The sequence below is a fragment of the Manacus candei genome, unplaced genomic scaffold (genome assembly GCF_025592945.1).
Source record: "Manacus candei isolate 608988 ecotype Guabito, Panama unplaced genomic scaffold, ASM2559294v1 h1tg000077l, whole genome shotgun sequence".
NCBI lineage: Eukaryota > Metazoa > Chordata > Aves > Passeriformes > Pipridae > Manacus > Manacus candei.
In genome coordinates this window covers 1338136-1361689 of record NW_026138125.1, presented here as the reverse complement: position 1 = coordinate 1361689, position 23554 = coordinate 1338136, and the positions used below count along the sequence as shown (strand labels likewise).

Here is a 23554-nt window from a genome sequence, read left to right as displayed (position 1 = left end):
AGGATCTTGTATGAAAAAAGGCTAATTAAAAAAAAAAATCTAATAATTTAGTAGTTGCAAAATGCAGCACAATATGTTTAGGTATAGAATAGATTGTTTTAATTTCAATTTTATTTGTGTATTTATTGACGATCCAACAGCCTTCTGGCTTATGTAATATGGTGCAGAATAAAGGCTATAGGGAAATAAATAACACAATCTGACTTGCACAATCTATTTCCATATCGCTGGCATGATGAGCTACTTTGTTGTTTGAATGGAGCGAATGATGTTTGAATTCAGTTGATTTATTGACAGCTCTGTCAAACTGCCACAAAATGAAACAATAATGCAGCCACTAAATATTGCAGGGAAACGTGAGGAGGAGAGCAGGGCCTGCCGGGAGGGTTACCCCAGTGATGTGCAGGAATGCCATCCTGATGGGGAAGCGCTGCTCTCTCTCCGATGGGGAAAAATGAACTGCTATTCACACGCTTTTCTTTCCGTAGGGAGAAGCTGTCTGTGGCTCGGCTGCAGCGGGAAGTTGCACAGAGTAAGAGTGAAGGAGCCATGGTAAGCTGCAGCCACTCGCTGCTTTGCAATTCTTGTCTTACTGCCTCAGGCCTTTGGTACGTTTGGTCTTCCTGAAGGTGGTCACCGGAGCACTAAGGCTGTCCTGGACATAACAAAGGGTTGCTACGATGTATTCATAAATGTGAGGAAACTCAAGGCTCTACCTTGGCTTCCTTGGAAAAAGCATGGTAGAGAAAAGCTGTTTCCTTTTCCTGCTGATGGTCCTTACTGGAGTTGGAAGCAAGGCAAGCACAGAAATGTGGTGGATTTACTTGCCTGTTAAATCTTGACCAACTACAGAAAAAATGGAAGAACACAAGCATGAAAGTTTAAAAAAATCCTCAATCTGATAATTTTGTAAATCATGTAATGCTTCTTGTATCTTCATTTTTCACATAGCAATTCATGAGATTAGCCTTGTGAGCAAAAGATGAAATGGCAGATTTTTGGTTAACCGCAAACCTCAATTTATAGAGTGCCTTATCTCTTCAAAACAATTTTCGTTAGGAGCCAACATGTGCTGAGTGTGCTTAATTACTTAATTTCTAAGGAACCGTTCCCATCTGTTAAGGAGTTTGTATGTCCCTGTCTTAAGATAAAATGTCTTAAGCTTCCATGGGATAAAGCAGACCCGTTCAAAAACCTTAAAATCCAAACAAGTCCCCTTGAACATACTCGTGGAACTGCTACTGATCTGAGTGAGTTGCATAGTTGATTGTGAAAGAATTTTTGTCCCAAGTTTGTCTAACTTAGTGGGGAGCAGCCATAGAAGGTCTCTGGAGAGTGGATGCTCCATGAGCTGTGTGATGCACAGTCCTTAAAATCCCACCTGCCTCCAGTGAGTGCATTTTATAAATCCTTAGTGATTAATACAATGAAGTGAGATTTGGAGGGACCTAAGTAAGTCTCCTTACTTAAGTAAGGAAAAACCAGCTCTGAATCTATTGCTCTTACCATGGCCCCACCTGGCTCTGTAGATCTGGGAGTGCCTCATGGGGGCTCTACTGGGACAGGGGCTCTGAATGGGCTCTGAGTGCCTTGTAGAGAAGGGAAGGAGATGAGTAGGGTTTGCTCAGGCAGGTATGGCTGATCTGCCCTGAGCCCCTGCTGCGTGCCCAGCTTGGCTGTGGGAGTCTCTGCCCTCTCCCATTCAATGTGTCTGCCCTGGGTCTGCGACAAGGCTTTGTTGGCCACAAGAAGATTTTGAGATGGGGTTTAAGAGTTGGGAAGCCTGGCACAGAAGTCCTGGAGGAACTGAGAAACAAACTTTTATCAGGTTAAGTTGCAATCCAGGAGTCCGTGACTGAGATAAAACTCCTACTGCCTCCAGGAGTAATTTTGCCGGAGGAAGAACGGCAAAGGTCAGGCATTGGATTTGCAATTGCATTTCAGTTTACAGTGTAAATAAATGTCAAAATCTGGGAAGAGCTGTTTACTCTATTTAAAATATTTTCTTTTAATTTTTTTAAACTGGCATTCCCTTGGAGGCATAGCAATAGTATAATATATTGAGTGTAAAATATACTCAGTGGGATAATCCAAAACTTTATGAAATGAGCAATACTGATTAACCTTCTAGAGCTAGTAACGCTTTTGGTATATGTACCAACCTCATGGTCTCATCTGCAGAGTGTCAGATACTTCTTGTGCCTTTCAATATGGGCTTGTGGGATTAATCACATCTCCCTGCTAACTAGGGTGTAATTTTGCATAATTTGTTGGGAGGCCAAGTGTTGTAACCCATTAGGAGGTGACAGGTAGCTCTATGGGTGTGCAGTCTTCCCTCAAGGTAAATACTGGGTAGTTTTTCCCCTCTTCCCTGAGGGATAATATCTACAATTATCCTGCAACTAGAGCCGAGGGCAAGTGTGCCTGTAGAGACAATTTCTTTGAAGCAGTTGATGTATGGAAAGTTCTTTGTGTCTCAGAGCTCGGAGCTGGTGATTTTAATATGGAACACAGCAGTCATTAATTAACATTAATGAACTTGCTGGGCTGCGAGCAGTACGAGAGCAGTAAGGGTCCAGGGGCTGGAGTATTTGAACACAATGGGAGGCCGGGAATGAAGTAAGTTGTGTAGCTGTGTTGCCAGGGTATGCAGCGAGGGGCCGGCAGCACACACTGGGTTTGGAGCAAACACCTTACAAACATTCATGGCGAAATTTCGGCGAGGGATTCTGAGCGAGCAGGGTTTTGGCGAGGCTTCCTCTGGAGAAGTGCTGGCTGCCAGCAGCCTGCCCTCAGGGCACTGGAGCCCGTGTGCTGCTCTTTTTGGTGTGATGGATGTTCCCTGGGGACAGCATGGAGTCCCCTGGGGCTGGCAGAGAGGAGGCCAGGCAGTGGTACCAGCCAGCCACAGGGCACCCGAGGGGCTGTGCTGTGCTGTCACCGGCTGCTCCTCTGGATCAAAGGGATGGCACCCCCCGCAGCCTCTCTGCCAGTGATGGGCCACAGCTTTATTTAATCACTAATTAGCTAATTGCCTTGACTGGCTCCCATTTTGGTTTTGTTTATTGTGCTGGTTAGATTGGCATGAAGGTTTTTGGGGAACTAACTCCTTCATTTGAGAAGAGCGCAGGTGGCAGCACATGCCACCTTTAATGCAGTCCTCAGTGTCTCACTCAGTCTCATGGAGAGCATTTCTTACAGCAGATGAGAAGCATGGCAGGAAGCACGATGGGCTGTGCTGCTGCACTGCTGCCCTGTGTCCCAGGAACTGTGCAAATCATTGCACAAGCCTTTGGCAGGATGGCACCTCATTTAATACCCTCTAGTGTTTCCTACTTCTTTGAAAAAAAACCCCATTGTTTGGGTTTTGCTGTCACAGATAGGTCATGAGGGTAAGAGGTGAGCACGTTATGTAAACCGCGCTCCTAAAGGGTGAGCAGGGTCAGTGAGCAGGGAGTGTGTGCCTTGTCCCTGTGTGTGCTGCCCTGTCACTGGCATGCTGCAAGGACATGTGGTGCAGTGGGTTTTCCCTGTCCTTCCTGCTCGGGTTCACCCAGCATCAGAGGAACTGCTGCAGCCAAGTATAAAATCAATGACAAATGCAAAGCACACACTGTAGAAACTACTTAAGCTGCGGTATCTTTGCTCAGAAATGGATTTGTATATCTGTTAGAATAACGTCAGGTGAGCAATGATGAAATGCATTTTTATGAGGAGATGTTTTTCTGAGGACATTTCAGCTGAAGCTGGAGATCAGGCAGTGTGTGCTGTGTGTGGTACCAGTGTGTAGGCACCACAGTGCTCCCCAAAATGATGGGCTTTTAATATGTCCCAGAGTTATGTTCTTCTTGACTGATTTGTTACTGGAAGGTACTATAGAAGATGAAATGAAGATACTTCATTTCAAATAAATGTTCATCACCAAAAATATACAAATAATCTGTCATGTTTTTTCCATATGGTGTATGGAAAATCTGATACCTCATATATTGGACTGAGTATGTATTTATGCCTTATTTTCATTAGGAGAACTGAATAATTCAGACTGAATACCTGTCAATTGCTCAGGTTTCTTTATTTTATGAACCACCATCAGTAAATATTGATTATCCATTATCAAAATGCAGAATTACTTACTGCTAAACCATCTCCTGAAAGTTTAAGCAGCACTGAGCCAGGATTGCTGTTTGGCTTTTCCTGTCATTCACAGTCTTTAATTTCACAGTGTGCATGTTCACAATTTTCTTAGTCATGTCTCTTCTGACTCATTTTGTAAGGAAAAAGGAGACAATCAGTTTGCCTGTGTACAGTTCTTACTGCATTTGATGGGGACTGTGCAGGTGTCTGTGGTGACAGATATCCCATTATTAAAATAAGCAGCTTTCAAAGCAGATCACAAGTTTTTTCAAAACATAATAAAGACTAAAAAATGCTTTAGTCATCAAAGTATTTTTTTATTTTTTAAGTCCATGACTTTAGACCTTTGGACACAAAATATGACCAGGAAAAGTGTTCATTTAGTGAAGTTTTCTTAACAGTGAACAGTGCTGGGTTAGAAAAAATATGAGAAAAATGCTGCCACAGTTTACATGGCAGGGTTCTCATGGCAGAGTAAGTACTGTGTTAGCAGAAACTAGTTTAAAAGCCTAAAGTGCGCCAAAAGTATACACAATTATATTGTGTTTTAATAACATGGATTAATTTAATAATTAGACAAAAAAAGTTACCTTTTTTTATTTGATACTTGTATTTATATTTCTACTTCCCATCCAAGTCCTTTGATTTGACTCTATTTTCCATTAGTTCAGTGGCCTGTAACCTACATGAAAGAAATTGTACCACTCTGGCAATTTAACTGTGAAGGTTAAAGTGGGATGATATTGCCTTTTATATCAACATGGGTTTCACTTAGGGTGGGCCCTAGGCTCTGATTTACCATGTGTCCTGCTGCGTTTTTAAGTGATGCAAAGTGATTATCATGGGCTCTTCCCGGTACCCGTCTATTCCACACCTGCACCCTTTTGTTAAAAACCCACCATGTTAAGTGAATGCGAGGTCCCCATTGAATAGGTTTCCACCCTCTGGTAATCCTTCTGCATTAGATTGATTTATGAATGTATCAGATTCTTTGTTAGCATGTAAACCACTAATTAATTTAAAGCTCTCTGTGGAAAAATTAAAGCCCTGGTTAAGGCTTTCAACAGGCTCAGATGGTGCTAATAATGGAAAAACAAGTTATATTAATGAGTTTTGATGTGATCAGCACAATTCTTGCTTTACAAACAGTTTTTGCAGTAAAATAGTGGAGACTGCAAGTATTTTAAATAGAGAGTGGAAGAAGGAAAAAGAAAAGGCATCAAAAAACTCGCAGCGTCAGTAAGATGTCCCATTATTATAAGGAACTGAGTCACTTCTGCTTGTTACAACTTTCTTAAAAGTAACATGTTTAGATATATGTAACAGCCTCCTAAAAAACCATAGGAAGTGCAATCCAGTCTTTTTTCCAGGTTGAAAGAGAACTTGTAATCAGCTTTGAAAAGATCTGCCTCTTCTCATCAGGCACTGCCAAACTGGAGCGTTCACATGGAGATGGATGTGTTGAAGTGCAGAAAGGGTCTTTACTGAAATGGTATTAAAATCAGTAGAAAGTCTGATATTCTCAGCTTTCCAAACTCCTGTGGGTTTTGTGTGCAATTTCAGTAGTTTGCTCTTTCACTCAAATTCAGGCTTTTAATGCACATGCTAGTTCTTGGTGAGAAGAAAGAGGAGATCAGACCCTGCCTTGCTAATGCTTTGTTGAGGTGGGTGACATGAAGTTGAAAATAGAAAGCCAAATCTCCATCTTTTTTTTTTTTTTTTTTAGGTAGCTGAAAATGCACAGTTACAGAGGCAACCCATGACTGTAGGAAATTGTGCCTCTCCTGGGAGCCACATTTACCTCTCCAGGCCCTCAGCGCTGCCAGGGCTCTGAGACTCAGGCCACCATCCTGGCTCTGTGCTCGGCACCACAGCTGGTATTAATGCTGCCCCATTAATCAGCTAGCAGGGAGTCCTCTGAGCACAAGCATGGTCAGCATGCTCAGAGGCCCAGCTCTTAACATCTGCACTATGTACCTTGTTTTTACAGAAGAGGGGGAATCCTGAGGTTGCTCTTGAGCCAGGGTCTTACAGATGGCAGCACAATGTGCTGCCACGAGCGCAGAGGCGCTCGCTGTCACCAGCATGATGAATCTCTGCCAGTGCCTCCGGCAGCGGGGAAGGCTGTTGTTGCAGGAGCACCCTGTTCACTTAAAAGTAGAGGATATTTAGTAATAAATGAAGTGTTAAAGATGAGCTACGAAAGGCTAAATTGTCTTTCCCAACTTCTGAGTCCTTACATCTGTGAAAGAATCTATCTGTGCTTTAATTAGAAAGCAGCAGAGGGAGAGGCAAAGGAGCTGTTTTGAAATGTTGCTTTGAATGTTAAATATCCCAAACCAGAAAGATGCAATCTGTCCCTTGTTCTGCCCTCTCTGTGAAGCTGTGTATTTATACACAGCCAGCCATCCTGTCTGGCTCCTTTTTCTGAGAAACTTCATCATACAGACCTCATGGAAAACTCAGTGACACTAGCAGTAGTTTTAGCATTCATAATGATTATTGAAATTCTTTACAAGCCTAGTTTAATGCTCCTGGACCTCATTAGTTGTTCATACTTCATTAAGCCAAATGTCCTCATCCACAACTTTGCAGTTTTATTTTCAGTGGTTTTAAGATAAAACCTTGTGTCCTGAGTATTTTCTTGTTTGCTTCAAATTTGCAAATATACCAGATATTTTCATGTTTTGTATTTTAAGGCTTTTATGAATCCTAAGGATTCTCCATGACTTAAACTTGATGATACCTTTCAACAGTCGTTTTCCAATGAGATCCTGATTGCCTCTGCTCAGAACCGGCTGCCCTTCAAAGCATGGGTTACTCTTCCCTGGTTAATTCAGTTCTGAGTCCGGTTTATTCACCGAATCGCACAGTAAACGGTTACGAAGGATTTCCTCGCAGTTCGCGGGGCGGCAGCAATTGGGTGAGCGCTGCTGGGTCGCGTCCGGGCGCTCCCGGCTCCGCCCGTGCGCCAGGAGAGGGCGCTGCAGCCAAGGGAAAACTCTCCCGGTAAAACACGCGGGACCGGGAAGGGGCTCCTGGTACTCGCCATTCCAAGGGGAACGATGCTCCGTCTGCAGTTTTGGTGGGTTTTGTTCTGCTCGCCGCGGAATGCTCTCGTAGTCACCCGCACGGAGAGACCAGCACTATATCCAAAGGGGCAGGAATAAGTTTTGCCACTCAGCTTGGAGCTCACCGAAGTGGTCTGTATCCTCAGCAAGCTGCTGCAAGTATTTAGGAGATGTTAAAAAAAAAAAAAAAAAAGTCAAACAGAATTATGTAAAAATCACTGAACATGAAGAAAAAAAGAGAAAATACATCAAAACGCATTTATATAATGTTTGAAAGTAAAACAGGGGGCAATCTGTAGAAAGCATGTCATATCAGCTAAACTGCCCTCCAGTAGAAATTGCCATTTATAGATAACAAAGGCAGGGGATGTGTAAGTACAGAAAGGGCACATGCAGTCTCATAGCATCTATGGGTGTATGGAATATTGGAATGGCAGTTGGCTCCAGCGTGAAGCAAATCCTGCTTTATGACTAGAAGCAGATGTATCCTGCTCTAGGCAATACCTCACCCCCTAATAGGAGTGATGTGCCCGTGCACTAATAACAGTGAATTGCAGCCATTTTCATATCAAAGGTTAAGCTCTGCAATCCTGAGCTCCTCCAGGCAATGGTAGGAGTTGACTCGAGTAAGCCACACACTCAGTGGATTAATATTTTTGCAAGGATGACCTGAATAGAGCCACTGATCTGCAGGCTGAAAAGGCAGAACATTTTTGGTCTGGTTTTATCTCTTGCAAGAAAGGGATCTCAGGGAGGACAGAATTTGTCACAACTTCTGAGGCTCTGAAGAGGAAAGGTGAATGTGTGCATTGGGCCAACAGTTTGAATTTTATGCAAACCAGAAGGTAAATTTACACAGATTAGTAGTAGTGAAACTGCTGTGATATACTTGGTGTTACAACTTCTTTCTCAGTGTAGCTGGGGAAATTAGTGTATTACAAGAAGTAAAAGAAATCACTAGCTTTTATTTTGTTTTGGTTTTTTTTGTTTTGTTTTGTTTTTGGGGGTGTGGGGGTTTTTTTTGTTGTTTGTGGGGTTTTTTTGTTTGTTTGGGTTTTTTTGTGGCCAGCAGTTAAACTGTTACTCTAGAGTTTATAATACTTACCAGCAACTGTTACTGTAAAAGGTCTCCATTGTTAGTTTGGATAACAGAGAAAAACCCATTAATTTATTTTCTTAAGACTTGGTTCATACCTGTTCAGTTTTTTTAAAATAAACCTCTTTTCTAGTGTTTTCAGGTTTTACTCTTTAATCGTGTAGGCCCACTTGTAAGACCAAATAAAAACTCGTCTTACTGATTTGAGTCAGCTGATTCAAAACTGGTCACAATACCCATTGCAGCAATTCCACCCTTTTCCTGATGTTTCCATGTTGGTATCAGCTCTTCTGGGGGTTCTGTGGGGTGCATTACAGTATTTCTCATGGTGATTTGGGCTTGTTACTGACCTCCCTTGTAAAGTATAGCTAAAGCAAGGCAGAGAGAATGAAGTGGTGCAGAAATACCAAATTCCCAACTTGTCCTCAGTCAAATCAAGCCCACTGGGGAGGTGAGCATTTCTATTGCTGGACAGGAGTAGACAGGAGTCTTTAATTTCTTCAGTGTTGTTGTCATGTAAAGCATCACTCTGATGATTTCTATTTTTTGTGACATATGGCACTAGTCCCTGCACAAACCAGGGGTCCAGGAGAATAACCTTTTTTTCTCCAAATGGGACAGAAAAACTCACCAGGAGGGAGAGAAAGTTTCTGTATAAAGAAGGACAAATTTATGTACCAAGAGTTTTGCTCAGTTGTGCTACTTCCATTAAATGCCCATTTATTTAAATGCATGCAGTGTTCCCAGATCTTGTTCTGTGAAGTTACTGCTGACCCTTGGAATGAGTCAGCTCAAGCAGTGCTTTAAATTACCTCATGTTAGAGTAAAAACTCTGCAACAAGTCTTTGTTCACCATCCAACCCCATGCAGCCCTGATCCATAACTGCTCCATGGCACCAGGAGAACATGGTGAGGTACTGTTGGCCTGTCCCTCTGGGCAGAGACAAAACGTATGTATACAGGTACAGAAAATAATCTGCTGCAGGTGAATAAAAGAGAGAAAGCAGAAACTGGGAAAAACTGTTGGCCCATTTCTGACTGCTGAACACTTTGCTGGTAGACAGGAAAACCAGTCACAGCTCATCTGAGCAATATTTAAACTTGTCAATATTCTTTGTGCCATTAAGTTCCATGAGCTTTTTTGCTCTTTTCTCTTGGCAGAGCATAATCATCTCTCTCTGCAACTTCTCTCCAAGATTTAAAAGAAATATTAAAACATAGTAAGGAAATAATATCTTCCTGTACCAAAATTATGTAACTTTGTACAGATTCATATAACTTGAGCAATTGTGAGTCTTCCTTTCTTTCCCCTCCCAACTACAGTCTCATAAACTTTAATTCAGTTTTTGCTTTGTCAGGAATTTGCTTTTACATACTTTCTGTTTGTTTTGGCTCCACGTCCATTGCATTGTGATAAGGCATCTTTTCATATTCTGTGGGATCTTTCATAATGAAGATCTCATGACATAGTTTTCCAAGTCTGGAACTGGTGATCAGACTTGCTTGCATGTCCTGCAAGAGGAGACTGTCTAGACTGTGGGAATGACTGTGATGTTTGGATTGTGTTATTTCCATACCGCTGGGCAGGATGCACTCTGTAGTTAGTCTGGAAACTAATGAAAGTGCCAGGCCTGATACAGGACCTTACCTGGCTGTGAAGTGGCTTTCCTTCGTTCTCCAAACTGTATGGATAAGTTGTGCTTTCCATGCGATACCTTCCTGTGTGAATTTAAATAACCAGGTGCTTAAAACCCCTCTTTGCTACATTCATTAAGGGTCTTGTTCTTTAACTTCGGTGTCCTACAAGGCCTTTGCCACCTAAATCCTTTATAATCTTGGTAAAGATTTAATTTCTGATCTAAATTGCTAATTTGTAAAACAAGCTGACTCTTCCACTGTTTGTCTGTTACCTGTGTAAGAAAGTGAACTCTTTGGGGAAGAGACAGAGTCTTACTGGGCTTCTAAATAGTGCTGATTGCTGCTTGGATGCTGGGGTGCTGGTGTCCCATAATAGTCCCAGCCCAGCGGCTTGGGATGAATACTGAGAGGGGATTTGGCTCAGTATGCACAGTTCACACAATTGTCATTTTGTAATTACATCTTTACGGTGCACATTGGTGATTGGCATCCATGGTGACATTGCTTATTTAGAAATGATTTCTGAGTGTTGGAGAAAAATTATTATCTCTTGGGAACATCCTGTTCCTGGTAGTAAATATTAAAATGTGCCCTGCGGCAGCGACTGGCACAGTTTTCCGTTTAAGGAACTTTTTCCGTGGATGTTGCTAGAGGAGCGGGTCATAATTTCCAGGTGGTTGTTGGAAGTCTTGTTTTATGTGCTATTTCCTGATGTAATTCATAATAAAACACCTCAGAAGGGAAAACTTGTGATGTAGTAGATGTGATCAAAAAATACATGCACTAATGAGAAGTTGAAAATTTTTTTCATACTAAAAGTAGACCTTGAGAGTTGTCCGCTGAGATAGTCCAAAGGCTAATTTGCAGTGGTCGTATCTTCCATCAGCCGATAAGGGAAACCTGTCCACAAACTGAAATCGGTCAGAGGAGGTGAGTGGAAGTCGAGGTGTGAAGAACACATGAGATCTAATGCATTTTAGAAGGAAGAGCTTGAGAAAGAACATGAGCAGGTCAGCAGAAACACCCTTGTGAACCCCAGGAAACAAGAATATCAGCTCTGGAAATGTGTTTAATCTAACAGAGACAGGAAGGAAAAACTTTTCCTAGTTTTGCTCTTTTCATGTAGCTACTGACTTACAGTTAGGTGCCTGGGCAGGAGCAGGACAAACAGTACTCGGTGGCATTCACGCCTGTAAATCCACAAAAACTGAAAGCTGAACCAAACCCTTCTGCACCTGATTCCCAGGAACCCAGCTATGCTTGTCTCTGCTTGCATGGTCAGTGCAGCTTGGGTGGTTCTTCTCAGCCTCATTTAAACAAGTTTGTTCATATTTTTCCTGTATTGAATTTGTTATCAGACCTGATGGCTTGAGTAGGTGACAAGAGCTGTTTGTTTTAGTAATATATTACAGGAGTTCCCAGAAGCACTGGCGACGAGCAAATTTCCTGTACTGCAAATGTGCAGCAGAACTTATTTCTTTCCAAAGCTTAAAGACTATATAATTACAAAGAATTTGCTAACCCGCTGTTCATACTCCTTGTACCCAGTGGACAGACAAACTGGTACAGCTGTGAGTCAGGAAGCCTCTAAAGCCTTGCTGGACTGTCCCGATCCAGGGCAGAGGGGTCACTCGCCTGCTTTTACAGAGCATCTGCCCCAGTGAAAGATGAGGGAGCTGTGTGTGGAAATGATGTGAAACCTCGGTGTGCCGGCCAAAACGTACCAAAAAATTCAGAATGACTCTCCTGACTGCCGTTCCAGTGCTCTACATGGTAGAGAATGCACATGGAACATCCTGAGTTTTAAATATGTCATTATGTGTTTTATTGTTGAGGAACAGAACTCAGCCTAATAGCTGGTGATTTTTTTCAACTAAGGCTGAAGGTGTGGAAGGGGCAGAAGAGGGGAGAGCTGCACTCCTTGGTTTTAGTAGCTGGTATTTTCTGTAGAAAAAGAAACATCTTAACATTTTACTTTTCAAGACTTTCAAACTAACACTTGCATTTGTCAGCATTGACTGTTAGGTTGAAAAAACATAGATTTTTTTTTTAATGTCTTAAATGAGACAGGTATATGATTAAGTGCAATTAACAGATTAATTAGAATAAAGTATGGTTAGATACAACAAAACAATTAAATCCTATGTAAAAAGATTAACATGAAGATCAGACAAATAAGTGTCAGAGTGTTTATATCTGTTTTTGACCTTCTACTGCAGAAGTGTATCCAGACTACCTGTTCTAGTAAGAAAGGGGACTAAAGGAGTAGAATGGTGGCACTTAGAGTTGAGCTGAATCTGGTCCCTGGAAACACCAACAGACATTCAAGTGAACCTATTACTGAAAAGTGACACTGCACAATGATATCAGGTGAGACAAAGTCTTTTAATTACTCCAGTTTGACCCATGAAGAAATTAAAAACAGCGTGTAAAATTGTTATTTTATTTTTTTAAGTTCTGCCAGGTACCAGACTTTCAAACTCAGGTTGGCCTCTGCAAGTTGAGTCAGTTCTTCTTCATGTGTGCATTGTCAGCAGTAATAAAGATGTTGCAGTGGCAGCTCTGTTAAAAATACCATCGAAGATATGGCAGACAACAGAAAAACCACAGCACTTGCCAACTGCCTGTAGCAATGCCTGTAGTGCTAAAGGGATGAATATGAAAAAGAGACACATTTGTCAGAAAACTAAAGTGATAGGACTCTGGAATACATGCAAGGAACAGCTGAGTAAATAAGGTATCTTTTTTTGCAGTTACTTACCGACCATAAATGGACTCTACAAGTGAACACAGAAAAATTGTAATAAGATCTGACATGTTCATGAGCAATGCTGTAAAGAGCCTGAGGAAAAGAAATGCTGTGTGGAAAGGTAGCTAGCAGCAATGTAGTGATGCCAGAGGTGTTGAATGTGTCAGCTGAGAAAGGCAAATAGTAGAGAGTATGTGAAAACTAAAATACTGGCATATCCCAGATCTGTGGGGGTCTGATGGCACTGCAAACCATTCTGAGCCGCTTCTCATGACCGGAATGGTTAAGTTCTACTTCTCTCAGCCTCAAAAATTTTCTTTAGCCTTAAATCTATTTCAGTTAACTCCCTGATATCAGCAAGAAATAAAAATACATTAATAAGAAGTCCCGAAAATTAAGAAGTCCTAATACTCTCCAGCATCGGGGCAAGAAACATGTGGTATTTTAGCCTGTGAATAAATCTCAGAGCTCCCTGGAGGAACAGAGAACAGTTCCACTGACCAACCCTTAAAAGCCAAATAAAACTCTTAGAAGTGTGGGGTTTTTCTAATGCTTATCCTGTGTGTATCCTGCAGCCTAACTGCTATCTCGGTTATACAGATCCAAGTGGAAAAAGCTTGATTCAGCCCTATGCCCATTTGTTCTGTGAGGATTCAGTCCTTTAGAAAAGAAACCATTTATATCATCTAAAGAACATGTTGGGCAGTTACAGAGGAGGCAAGCACACAGGCTGTGCAGATAAGCAGGAGTCATTTAGGACTTTGCTGTGTCCCTGCAGGGGGTTACTGTCACCCCAGTGGAGGGGATAGGGATTGTGCTGTTGCTTCATCTTCTGCTGCATTCCACAGCCCACCAGGTTACTTCAAACATGCCAGGGGGGACTCAGCTGAGCTGTCTGCCTTGTACCCTATGCTGAGCCTCAGGCAGTTCTCTGCAGACTGGAAAGGCTGGTGACCTCCAGTTAGCAATCAGGAATGATCAGTCTGGGGCAGTGACTTCTTCTACCATTACAGTTCGATCTAGAGGAAACCTGATGACTGGGCCCTCCTTATTAATTGTGCTCTGGGCCTATGTCACTTCATTGCACACTTCAGAAAGCATAACAATAAATACTGCAGATACTGCATTGCTTCATATGGATTCTGTAGGTTAAAATCCATGCCAGGTGTAAACAGTGTAGCCTGAGTGACATTACTGTTCATTGACTTTTTACCTTGTCTTCTGTCCTTTCAGAGACTATGTTCTAATTCTGCTGGACGCTATTTCACTATAGCAAGTTCCCCTTAAATGGACAGGTGTCAATGTTTCAGAAATTAAGAGTCTGGTATGACTACAAATTCATTCCTTCTCTCCCCACTCTGTCTAGACTTCATAGCCATTTGCAAGTATGCCAAAAATACTGTTCTGCAGTAATGTTTACATAGTGGCCTATCAAAATATTGTTACCCGGTTAAAAGGAACTTGACAAATCTTGTGAGTCTGAGCTGACCACTGTCTGCCGTAGTTCTTGGGATTATCTTTTACAGACACTCCAAACAATGCAGACAAGACCTGAAAGATGCCTGCCTTTTAAAAACCCTTTTGAAAAAATTTCTTAATTTTGAAAGAGTATCAGCTGTGGGATACACTTTTGTTTACAGAGCTCAAGGAATATCGTCCCTCTTTTCTCCTCAAGTCTATGTCTAAGCTGAAATTTCATTCAAACTGACAGCAAGTATCTGTTACTTACTTATAATAGAAACACATACCAAAACTTAAATGTAATCTGAGCAAGTGCAAGTGTGGAAACTACCCTAAATCATGTGGCCTTGAGCCCATCTTGTGCACCTCTATGATGGACAGTTGTTTCTAAAGCATTGTTGTAGGTCACAAAAAGTCCAAAGAACTTGTAATGTACATAGAGAACTTCAGGCAAATCTTCTGGCCCTCACTTCAAGACTTCTGATCCAAGGGGGAGTTTCTGACAACCAAATATAGGCAATATCCCATGAGGTCTGCCATGTTCTTGAACCTGGATTCAGTATTTCTTATCTTTTTGAGCGGGGAGTTCACTCCCATGGCCTCTTTGTTTAAATAAGACCAGAAAGTGACTGGAGAGGCTTGAAGTTTGTCATCAGTAGAACATTCAGCTCTGTGAGTGTAGCTCTTGGAGTCTGTGAAGTATTTAGATGTGTAAATGCAGGCCAATACCTGTATTACTACTTTATGTTCTGGTACCAGTTTTGTTTATTCCCAGATATAGTTTTGTTCTTATGAAAAGCTCAAGTTGCAAAACCTCTGCTGTACTTCTGTGACCAGGAGCTTTTGCTGGTTTTGCCTGACAACCTTTTACCTTCTGTTTCTTGCGTTGCTACACGGATATCCCTTCAGGAAATGTTCAAGAATGACAGATCTCGTAGAAAATTGTAGGTGAATCAAACAATTGACACTTTGTTGGCCCAGGTGGGTTGGCTCTTGCAAGTTCTTGTCTACGCACTCTCTTTTGTGCTGTTTCATTGTTCAAACACCATTATTGTAAATTTTCTGGAATCAAACATAAGCGGACACAAACTGGGGATTTCTGCTTGTTTGCAAGTGAATTAAAAAAGCCTCATTGTAAACAAGTTACATTGGTTATGAAACTTTGTTTTTAGTAAGAAGAGATTGTGTATATCTGATATGAAAACCAAGCAAAGAGCTTTCTAGAGGTTTCTAGAAATCTTAATATAAACGAAATGACCTTATGAAAAAAAGGTGCGATTATAATTATAATCTAAGATGTTTCAGGGAAAATTTTGAATTATAATTAGCAATTATAGTCTATGATGTTTCAGGGAAAAAATTTCCTTACATTGTATTATTTAGTAATCCCACTATTTCTTATTTTGTTATCAACAGAGTTTTTTTTCCTCACACTTCTAAATACTAGGTGTTCATACAGATTATGTCTATCTTAATAGTGTTCACAAGTTTTTATTTGAACTTGAAAAACATTTCATTGTGCTTAATTTAGAGAAAAGAGATTTCTTTAATTACTGTCTGTAGAAGCTATTAGAAGCTTAATTACATTTGCTAAATAATTTTTTAAAATGTTATCATTTTAAGATTACTAATTTTTAAAAAAATCCATGATCTGACTATGTGGGACTTCCAGGTTAACTAAGTATTCTCTCTACACCCCTCCAACTATAAGAAAATAATGTCTAAAATGGAAAAATTGATCATGATAAGAACTGAAGATCAATGCAAGTCTTCAAAATTGGGCCATAAATTGTCAATGTGAATAAATGACAATAGTTTTATTAGGGAGACTGAATTTTCAAAATACGTATTATTTACCTTCATTCAGCACTGCAAATATGACACAAAGATGAGCTTTAAGAAGCTGAGAGAATAATGGCTACTGGGGTGCAGATGTTTCACCTATACAAAGCCTACCTGTGTGTAAATTGCTCTCAGGCATTGTGTGTAACCACCATGTCCATAGATATGTCTCCAGGAAAGGTGCTAAAAAAGGCCCACATAGTTCATTTCCGTCTATTAGCTTCTGGTAGACTATGAGAGGGATGTTTTTGGTATTTAATTTTTTTTTTCCAAGGTGGCTCCAATTTTGTGTGTCCTGTCACTGGGTGTTTCATGGAATTAAAGAGCTGCTGGGCAGCCAGAGCTTCCTTTTGGAGCTCTTCGAAGTGATGGGCAGACTGGTTCTCACTATCTAGCTCTGTGCCAAAAGATTTTATGAGTTATTTAATTATTTTTTTTTCTTGTAAAATAAATGTTATCACAACTCGAACTATATATACAGAACTGCTCATGTAATAGCCTGCCTAATTCAGATTAATTGCAGGCTCACAATGATAAAGGAGCTTCAGCACAGCAGTTATTCTGTCGCACAGATGCAATTAAAACCGTACCAATGCAGTATAAATAATGCTAAATTAAGTTGCTGTCCCTCCACATGGTGGCAATTTTGAGCTAGTGCACAGTGAAAGCTAGCATCTTATTTTGTTCAAAAGGAGTAAATACACCAAGAAACATTTCTAATTTATTTGGATCGCTCTGGAGCAACACTATCACCCAAGAATGTAGAGTATGTAAACTACTGTCACTGAATTATCAATAATAATAATAAACATTTCCTATCTTGCTATTCATCTTAGATTCAAGCAAAGCTTGAAGTTTACATCTGAAAGTCATGGCATACATGTGCTAGTCTGATTTGAGGCCAAATGTGTTAGCATATAAAAATTTCATAGTGGAAAATAAACTATTTGCTTCAAATTATTTAATTTTAACTGTTTTCAAGGCAGTTTTAGAAAATGCTAATACAAATTATTTAGTGTCAGATTTTCCTGGTTTGTTTGGGCAACCTGTTATTTTGGGAGCAGAATACTGTTCCAAAGAACCATCACTTTTTCTTACTGGTATGAAAAAAATCTAGAAGATACCAGCCTAAAATTAGGATACTGCTTTTTATACTATTTATATCTTGCTGTTACAGAGCTGTAGTAGGAATAAGTTTAGGGAAAATGATTGCACCATAAAATAATTGGGGAAAAATATAGAGCCTTAATATAAATCAAGGAAATTTCTTCTTTACCCTGTGTAGTACAAGTCTATGTCAGGTGAAAGATAATTCATTTTGAAGAGATGTGGAAATAAAGTTACCTCTCCCTCCATGAACCCTCCAAGTGCTTATGTTATTGCTGTTTATACCTTAATGCTTCACTGTGCTTTAAATACACCTGTAACTTCATCCCTGGGAATGCTTTGGGTATTTAAGTGTATTTGTCAGTATTCCCAGTGTAGCTGGAAACTGTAACAAGGGACAAAGGCATATTAACTGCCACTGTCAGAAAGGTCTGGTTTCAATAGCTGGCTAATTTAATAAAGTCTTGCTTCAGTAAAATGATTCAGCTGTAAGCAACCTGTAAAAACTGTAATAAGCACAATAAGCAATGCACTTCTTTTTCCCCCATTCTTTTGGGTAATGTTTTTTCATGCTGACAAAGTCCACTACAAGGAATGCTGCAATGTTCTGCAAAGTTGTTTGTCAGTGCCTTGGTTTATTTTTGCAGAGAAGTATTGATTACAGAATGAGAAACATTTGGTTTAACAGCGATCGATGAGTAGCAAACAAAGGACACTGAAGTTTGACTCATTTTAATTTGAATGAAAATACAGTACCCTGTGCAGTTTATGATGGAATAAAAAATGACATATGCTCTTTGTTCTTGTAATCACATTTTTTCTTGTCGTTTGTGAGTGAAATAAGTTCAGTCAGACAGAGGACTGTAGTCTCCTGTGTGCTGGTTTTGGGACCAGGTCGCACAAAAAGGGACTTTAGAGAGAGAGCTCCAACCTTGCGTAGTAGCCCAGGCCTTTCAGGAGGGTGACAGGCAGGTCCAGCTGCCTCTGGAGGTGACCACACCAAAGAGATCACCCACCTTCTGTGTAAGAGGGGTGAGGGTGAACCACTTTGGACTCCTTGATCTGTTTTATTTGCAGGACCCAAACACAAGCTCTCACAAAATACCTGTAACATGGAGAACATTTGTACTTCCCTTTACCCAGCAGCTTCAGCGGTGGGTAGCTGGAGCTCAGGTACATTCTTGACACTTGAACAAATATCATTCAATCTCCATGTGTTATGTTGGGGGAATTAAATATTCATTGCATTGGAAAGAATGAGTTACTTTGTTAAACCAACTGGGAGACCAAGTAGCAAATTCTAGTTTCTGTTTCAATTAATATTTCATAATTAATTCTTGAAAAATGGAACTGTTCCACCATCCCTCTCTCATCTCTTGTCTCAGGCTTTTCTATGGCTCCTGTCTGCAGCAGTCTTGCAAAAGGGCGTACAAGGGTGATAAAATAGTGGGTTTGAATGCTTTGAATGTGCATATTTATTCATAACAGTATTGACTTGCTAGAAAAACTAATTTTAGTGTGCTTCTAGTAGTTGCTATTTGTTTACTTCATTCTGTTTTCATTGTCCACTTTCAGGGCTATGTTCTCTCTGGCTTGTAGGCTTTCGTGTTGTAAACCAGGCTATGATTCTGTTAAATTATGACTTTTATGGCAAGGTGTCAGATGCATAGCATCAGAAAACGCATTAAAAATAAATAAATAAATACTCAGTTTAGGTTATCAATTACTTAATGGTACTTCAAACTCTAAACAAAAAATATTTTAGTCTTTTCTTCCCATCATTTAAATTCATTGCAAAGTATCTGTTTGAAATCAATATTAATTACACAGAAATTGTGACCTTCTTTAGCAAATGCTTTAAAATAGTTGTTAAAAATTTAATGTGAAGGTTATTAGCCTGATTTTGAGCAACATTAAGCCTGTGTTAAATATTCTCATATAGAATTTTTTTGACAAAATAGTGCTCCCATGTTAGCATAATTAGTAGTACTATAATAAACCCCTTCTTATGATGCACTGGGGAAGCAAAGAAAAAATTCAAGAATAAGAGGAATCTTATTTCTACTTAAACACTTGCCCTTTTCCCTACCTATAAGGGAATCTTAATGACTTGAGGTTACATGTGTGCTCCTTCTAAGACATTTCTGATATTTGAACTAATCAGTCTGGTTATATCTAGCTGTCGTGAAGACTTGCTTTTCATAAGACTTAAACATAAGTTAAACAGAAGGAGGAACCAGTTTCTGTGTAAGTGTTGGGCTGTCTCCCTGATGAATTGCAATGCCCTGTGTAGCATGCATGGCATGTGTGTACCCAATCTCTCTAATTCTTCACTTGTGCTTAACTATAGCTTTAAATCTTGACACATAGACACATTCTTCTTTTACGTACAGTAACATTATTGATCAAAGGAGTGGTATGATGACAGGTAAAAATAAATTAAAAAGATAAAAATAAAATACTCTGGTGTGGTGGTCTGCCCTCAGCCTTGGGTCAACCACGCTCTTGCATCCCTTCCTCAGTGGGACCCAGGGAACAAAAAATGACAGAAAAGCTTGTAAATCAAGATAAAGACAGGGAGATCGCTCACCATTTACTCTCACAGGCAAAACTGATTTGGTTTCCAGTAGATTAATGTGTTGCCAATTAAAATAGATTTGGATAACATTAAAAAAAAAAAAAAAAGAGAAATTTAAAACAACACTTGCCAAAGTGCAGTCTGGGGAGACTGATTCTCCTACAAAGCAGCACAGGGGGATAGATATGCAGGCTGAAGTCTCTCCATGGCCATCCCTCTGTGCTGGACCTTTTTCCTCAGAAGCTTCCCCAGCTCAAGTGCAGGCTCTCCACAGGCTGCAGCTCTTCAGGAAACGTCCCCATAGTCCTCTATGGGGAGACATGCAGGGAAACATCCACCCCAGCACTAGGATCACTCCTCAGCCCCAGGCACTCTCTGGGCTGTCTCTCACACCTCTCTCCTCACTCCTTACCCGTCAGTGCCAATTGGCCCTTTCTGAATTTCCACGAGTGTCACTGATGTGCTCAGCTGTGCCCTGTGCTGGGGCTGTGGCAGAGGCAGTGGGAACCTCACAGAGGAGCTCCCACAGCCAGTGCCTGGATACAGCTGTACAGTACATCTGGTCCTCTTAAAAAAAGTAAGATTATGGGGGTGGCTCATGATGGAGGGGCAGGGAAAGATGCGTTGAGGTGGAAAGGCAGCAAGGAACAAGCTACTGGCTAAGCACCTTTAATAGGGAGGGCATGAGGGCATCACCACTGTGGGAGGGAGAGAGGCAGGTCCAAAAAAATGTGGGGGACTGGAGGGTTTTAGAATGAGAAATCTGCTTGAGTTACTGAAATACTCGACCCTTGTGGGAAGAAAGTATTTCAGGGAGTTGGTCCTACCATTCCAGTGAAACATCTGCTGATATTACCTGCAGTGACAGGTAAAGGAGTTAAAACTCCACGTCCCTGACTTTGAAGGCTTGAGTGTCATCCATGTCTAGATGTAAAGTTAACAACAAAATAAACCCGAAAGAATAAAATGGTAAAATAGCAGTCTTTCCATAAAAAACCTTAATGCGCCACACGTTCACTCTGTGTGCTGGGTGTCAGACTGTTCAGAAACGAGTGGCCTGTTATGCACCATGTGCTGCCATCTGCCTCTCTGGGATGCCACCCGCTCCATCCGCACTCGTGTCTCCTCACTCAGCAGACAAGACATTTGCAGTTTGATAGAATGTGAAAGAACCATGTGCTGACATTTGTGACGTATCCCACGGGAGTTAAAGGAGACATAAATGGTTGAGTTCCTCTTAAGACACTTGTGTGGCTGCACGGGGTCTGTCCTTAGACCAAGAGCACGGCTGTTAACCAGTAGCTCTGAAAATCAAAGTGTTGTCTCTCGGTCTCTTCATGGGGTGCTGAGGAACAAATTGTATTTTGCTGTCAAATGCATGTGTTATTTTCAATCTAGTTATAAATAGTTTTCATGCGTTTTGTTTTGATCATGAGTATCTCAAATTGGATTCCTTCCTTAACTTTGAGAAGATGACTTAATGTGTGGTACATGTCCCTGACTGGATGAGAAATGAAACATTTTGACATGAACATTTCTACAGCTACACAAAAAGGAGCTTGCTGAAGTGCAAACGCTGGTTCATGAGCATAATGAGTAGCTGGTGAAACTTGATTGCTGAAATGTTCTTGAAAAAGTAATTGCAAATAGTATTTGCTCAATGTTAAAATATTCTGGTACTTGCACAAAAGGATCGGTAGAGTTTACTAACCCTGTCTTTTCTCTCTAGTTTGTTCACATAAAATTTTTACCTGTTTGTAAAGTTATCAGAAATTTGACTGGGTGAAGTGATGAAAGTCAGATTATCTGGAGACACTGAAAAGAGGAAGAACGAAGTAAAGGTTATGCTTCTAAGAGGAGAAGGGTACAGCTGTGCTGCAGAAGGCAAGGAGAGAAAGCAGGGGAAAATGCTTTGAGCAGAGCTCATGGAGAGAAGAACCTGCAATTAAAGAGGAATTGGCAAGAGGGAACACATAACTTCATTGGAAGATGGCAATGGTGTTAAAAGGAACTGATGCATTTCACAAGATACTTTTTTTATTTAACCTTTTCTTCCCATGGCACTTTCTATTAAGCTTATGTTCACTATAAAACCTTGAACTAGTTCTGCATTCATTTCTTTTCACACACCTTTATTTTTCACAGGAATAAAGTGGGGTTAGCACAGAGGAGCTTATAAAGGGCATTATGACAGCACAAAATTTCTGCAGAGTTCAGGGATATGTTTTCTTCTTCCAGGAGACAAAAAAATCTCAGTTTAATCCTGGCCTTTCTGTACATTAGGCTCACTTTTCTCTTTTGACACTTCATTATGGCTTTTCTGGGTTTGAATAAAAGTGTTCTCTTTTCTGGTAGATAAGGTCACTACTGCTGGGAGATACTTTCTGTGTGTAGTGTACATGAGTATTTTGTGTCCTGGAGACCACCCCAAGTGTGGGTGGTCTCTTACTCCTTTTTCTCCCCACTTTACAGTGTGTAATGTCTGTGATCTGGCTGAAAGCAGATCTGCTTTCTACCTGCAAGAAATGGCAGAAGTGCCACGAGGTTGCCAGTAAATTCTTGCATAGAATCATGAAAGTGAAGGCCAGTGGTGTGGTCGCTGTGCAGTTATTCATACAGGAAGATTTGGGTAGCTGGGAAGAGAATCCAGAATTTCAGGGCCATAGGTTAGTGTAGCCTTATGACTTGACTTTTCTGGTCTTGCAGCCTTATGATTTGTCCATTTTTCCTCCCTTACCCTGAAAGGGACCTGAATTTTGTAGAGCAAAAGTATGTCCTCATATAACAAATAGTGTGTTTTGATGCTTACCCTTGAGATGGCTGAATTGGAACTGGGCATTTAACTCATTTCAGAAGTTCCTAATGTTTAGAGATTTCATTCTTGTGACGTTATTGTTCTTGTAATGTGAATTTGTTGCTGATTTAAGAGTTCTTTCCTTAAAGTAGTTCCTACATCCTTTCTTAAGAAAAACTCAGGAAAACCCATGTGGATGAGCTGATCTTTTTGTGTAGGATGATAATACAGATTTCCCCACATGAATAGAAGGAGTAAATGGTGGCAGCAACATTCTCTGACCTATCACCATGAGGTAAATGAAACAAAGAAATAACTTACATAGCTCTATGACCTGTAGGGAAAAGTTTGGGCTTGTGAATCTCTGCTGTATATCCAATGGTCTACTAGAAAGTGTGGGTTTGTGATTAGCAAGGGCGTGGCCATGCGTGGAGGTACAACACATTCATTCCACAGGAGAGGCAGGGACTGTGAGCAACTTGCAAACACCCTGGCAACGAGATGGAGAACAGGATACTCCTCTGCTGTCACCTTTTGTCTGTCTTACCCCAGGGAGATCTGCTTTTGCACATAATGTAGAAGGAAGATTTATTCGAGGAGCAGAACATGGTCAGTGTACCTGACATACAGAGGTAGTTGCTGTATCAGAATAAGGTCATTGTGGTTACAGTGACACTGAATGAGCATTGAAGGCATGGCTGGTCTTCAGTCCATTGCCATAGTTAAGCTGTTACTGCATCAGGTATTTTGGGCACAGCCTGATGCTTTTAGTCAACCTGGCCACTCAGGTGTTCATAGCGGTACCTGAGTTTCCTCCAAAGGAAACAGTTTCTGTAGGGAAAGTTGCATATTTGGTTTTAAGCACAGTTTCTGTAGACATCAGTATCTTCTGAAAGCTTTTCTAAGTCCTGGGTGGTAATTATATATTTCTTTTATGCCATTTTCCTTGCTACCTCTGGGAGCTCTACATATCTCTTTAGCAGCAGTGAAATTCCTCTATAAGAGAAGATGCTAACAGTCTTCAGCAAGAGCCTCTGGAGCAGTATAAGTTTGAAGCTGGCACTGATGGGATCTAAGCTGG

At 40.7% G+C, this 23554-nt stretch overlaps 1 protein-coding gene and 1 long non-coding RNA gene across 6 annotated transcripts in view; both read left to right on the top strand.

The window, feature by feature from the left end:
• The window catches only part of NCKAP5 (NCK associated protein 5), a 370644-nt gene that overhangs the window by 163702 nt on the left and 183388 nt on the right, over window positions 1-23554 (top strand). For all 5 annotated transcript variants that reach the window (XM_051810233.1, XM_051810235.1, XM_051810236.1 and 2 more), the window contains exon 4: window positions 493-552. In XM_051810233.1, coding sequence (XP_051666193.1) covers window positions 493-552 — 60 coding nt within the window. The remainder of the gene's footprint in view (window positions 1-492; window positions 553-23554) is intronic.
• Window positions 14591-21642, top strand: LOC127481262 (uncharacterized). Its single transcript, XR_007908169.1, has 3 exons — window positions 14591-14683; window positions 15062-15133; window positions 21443-21642. It is a non-coding gene; the product is annotated as an uncharacterized LOC127481262 (long non-coding RNA).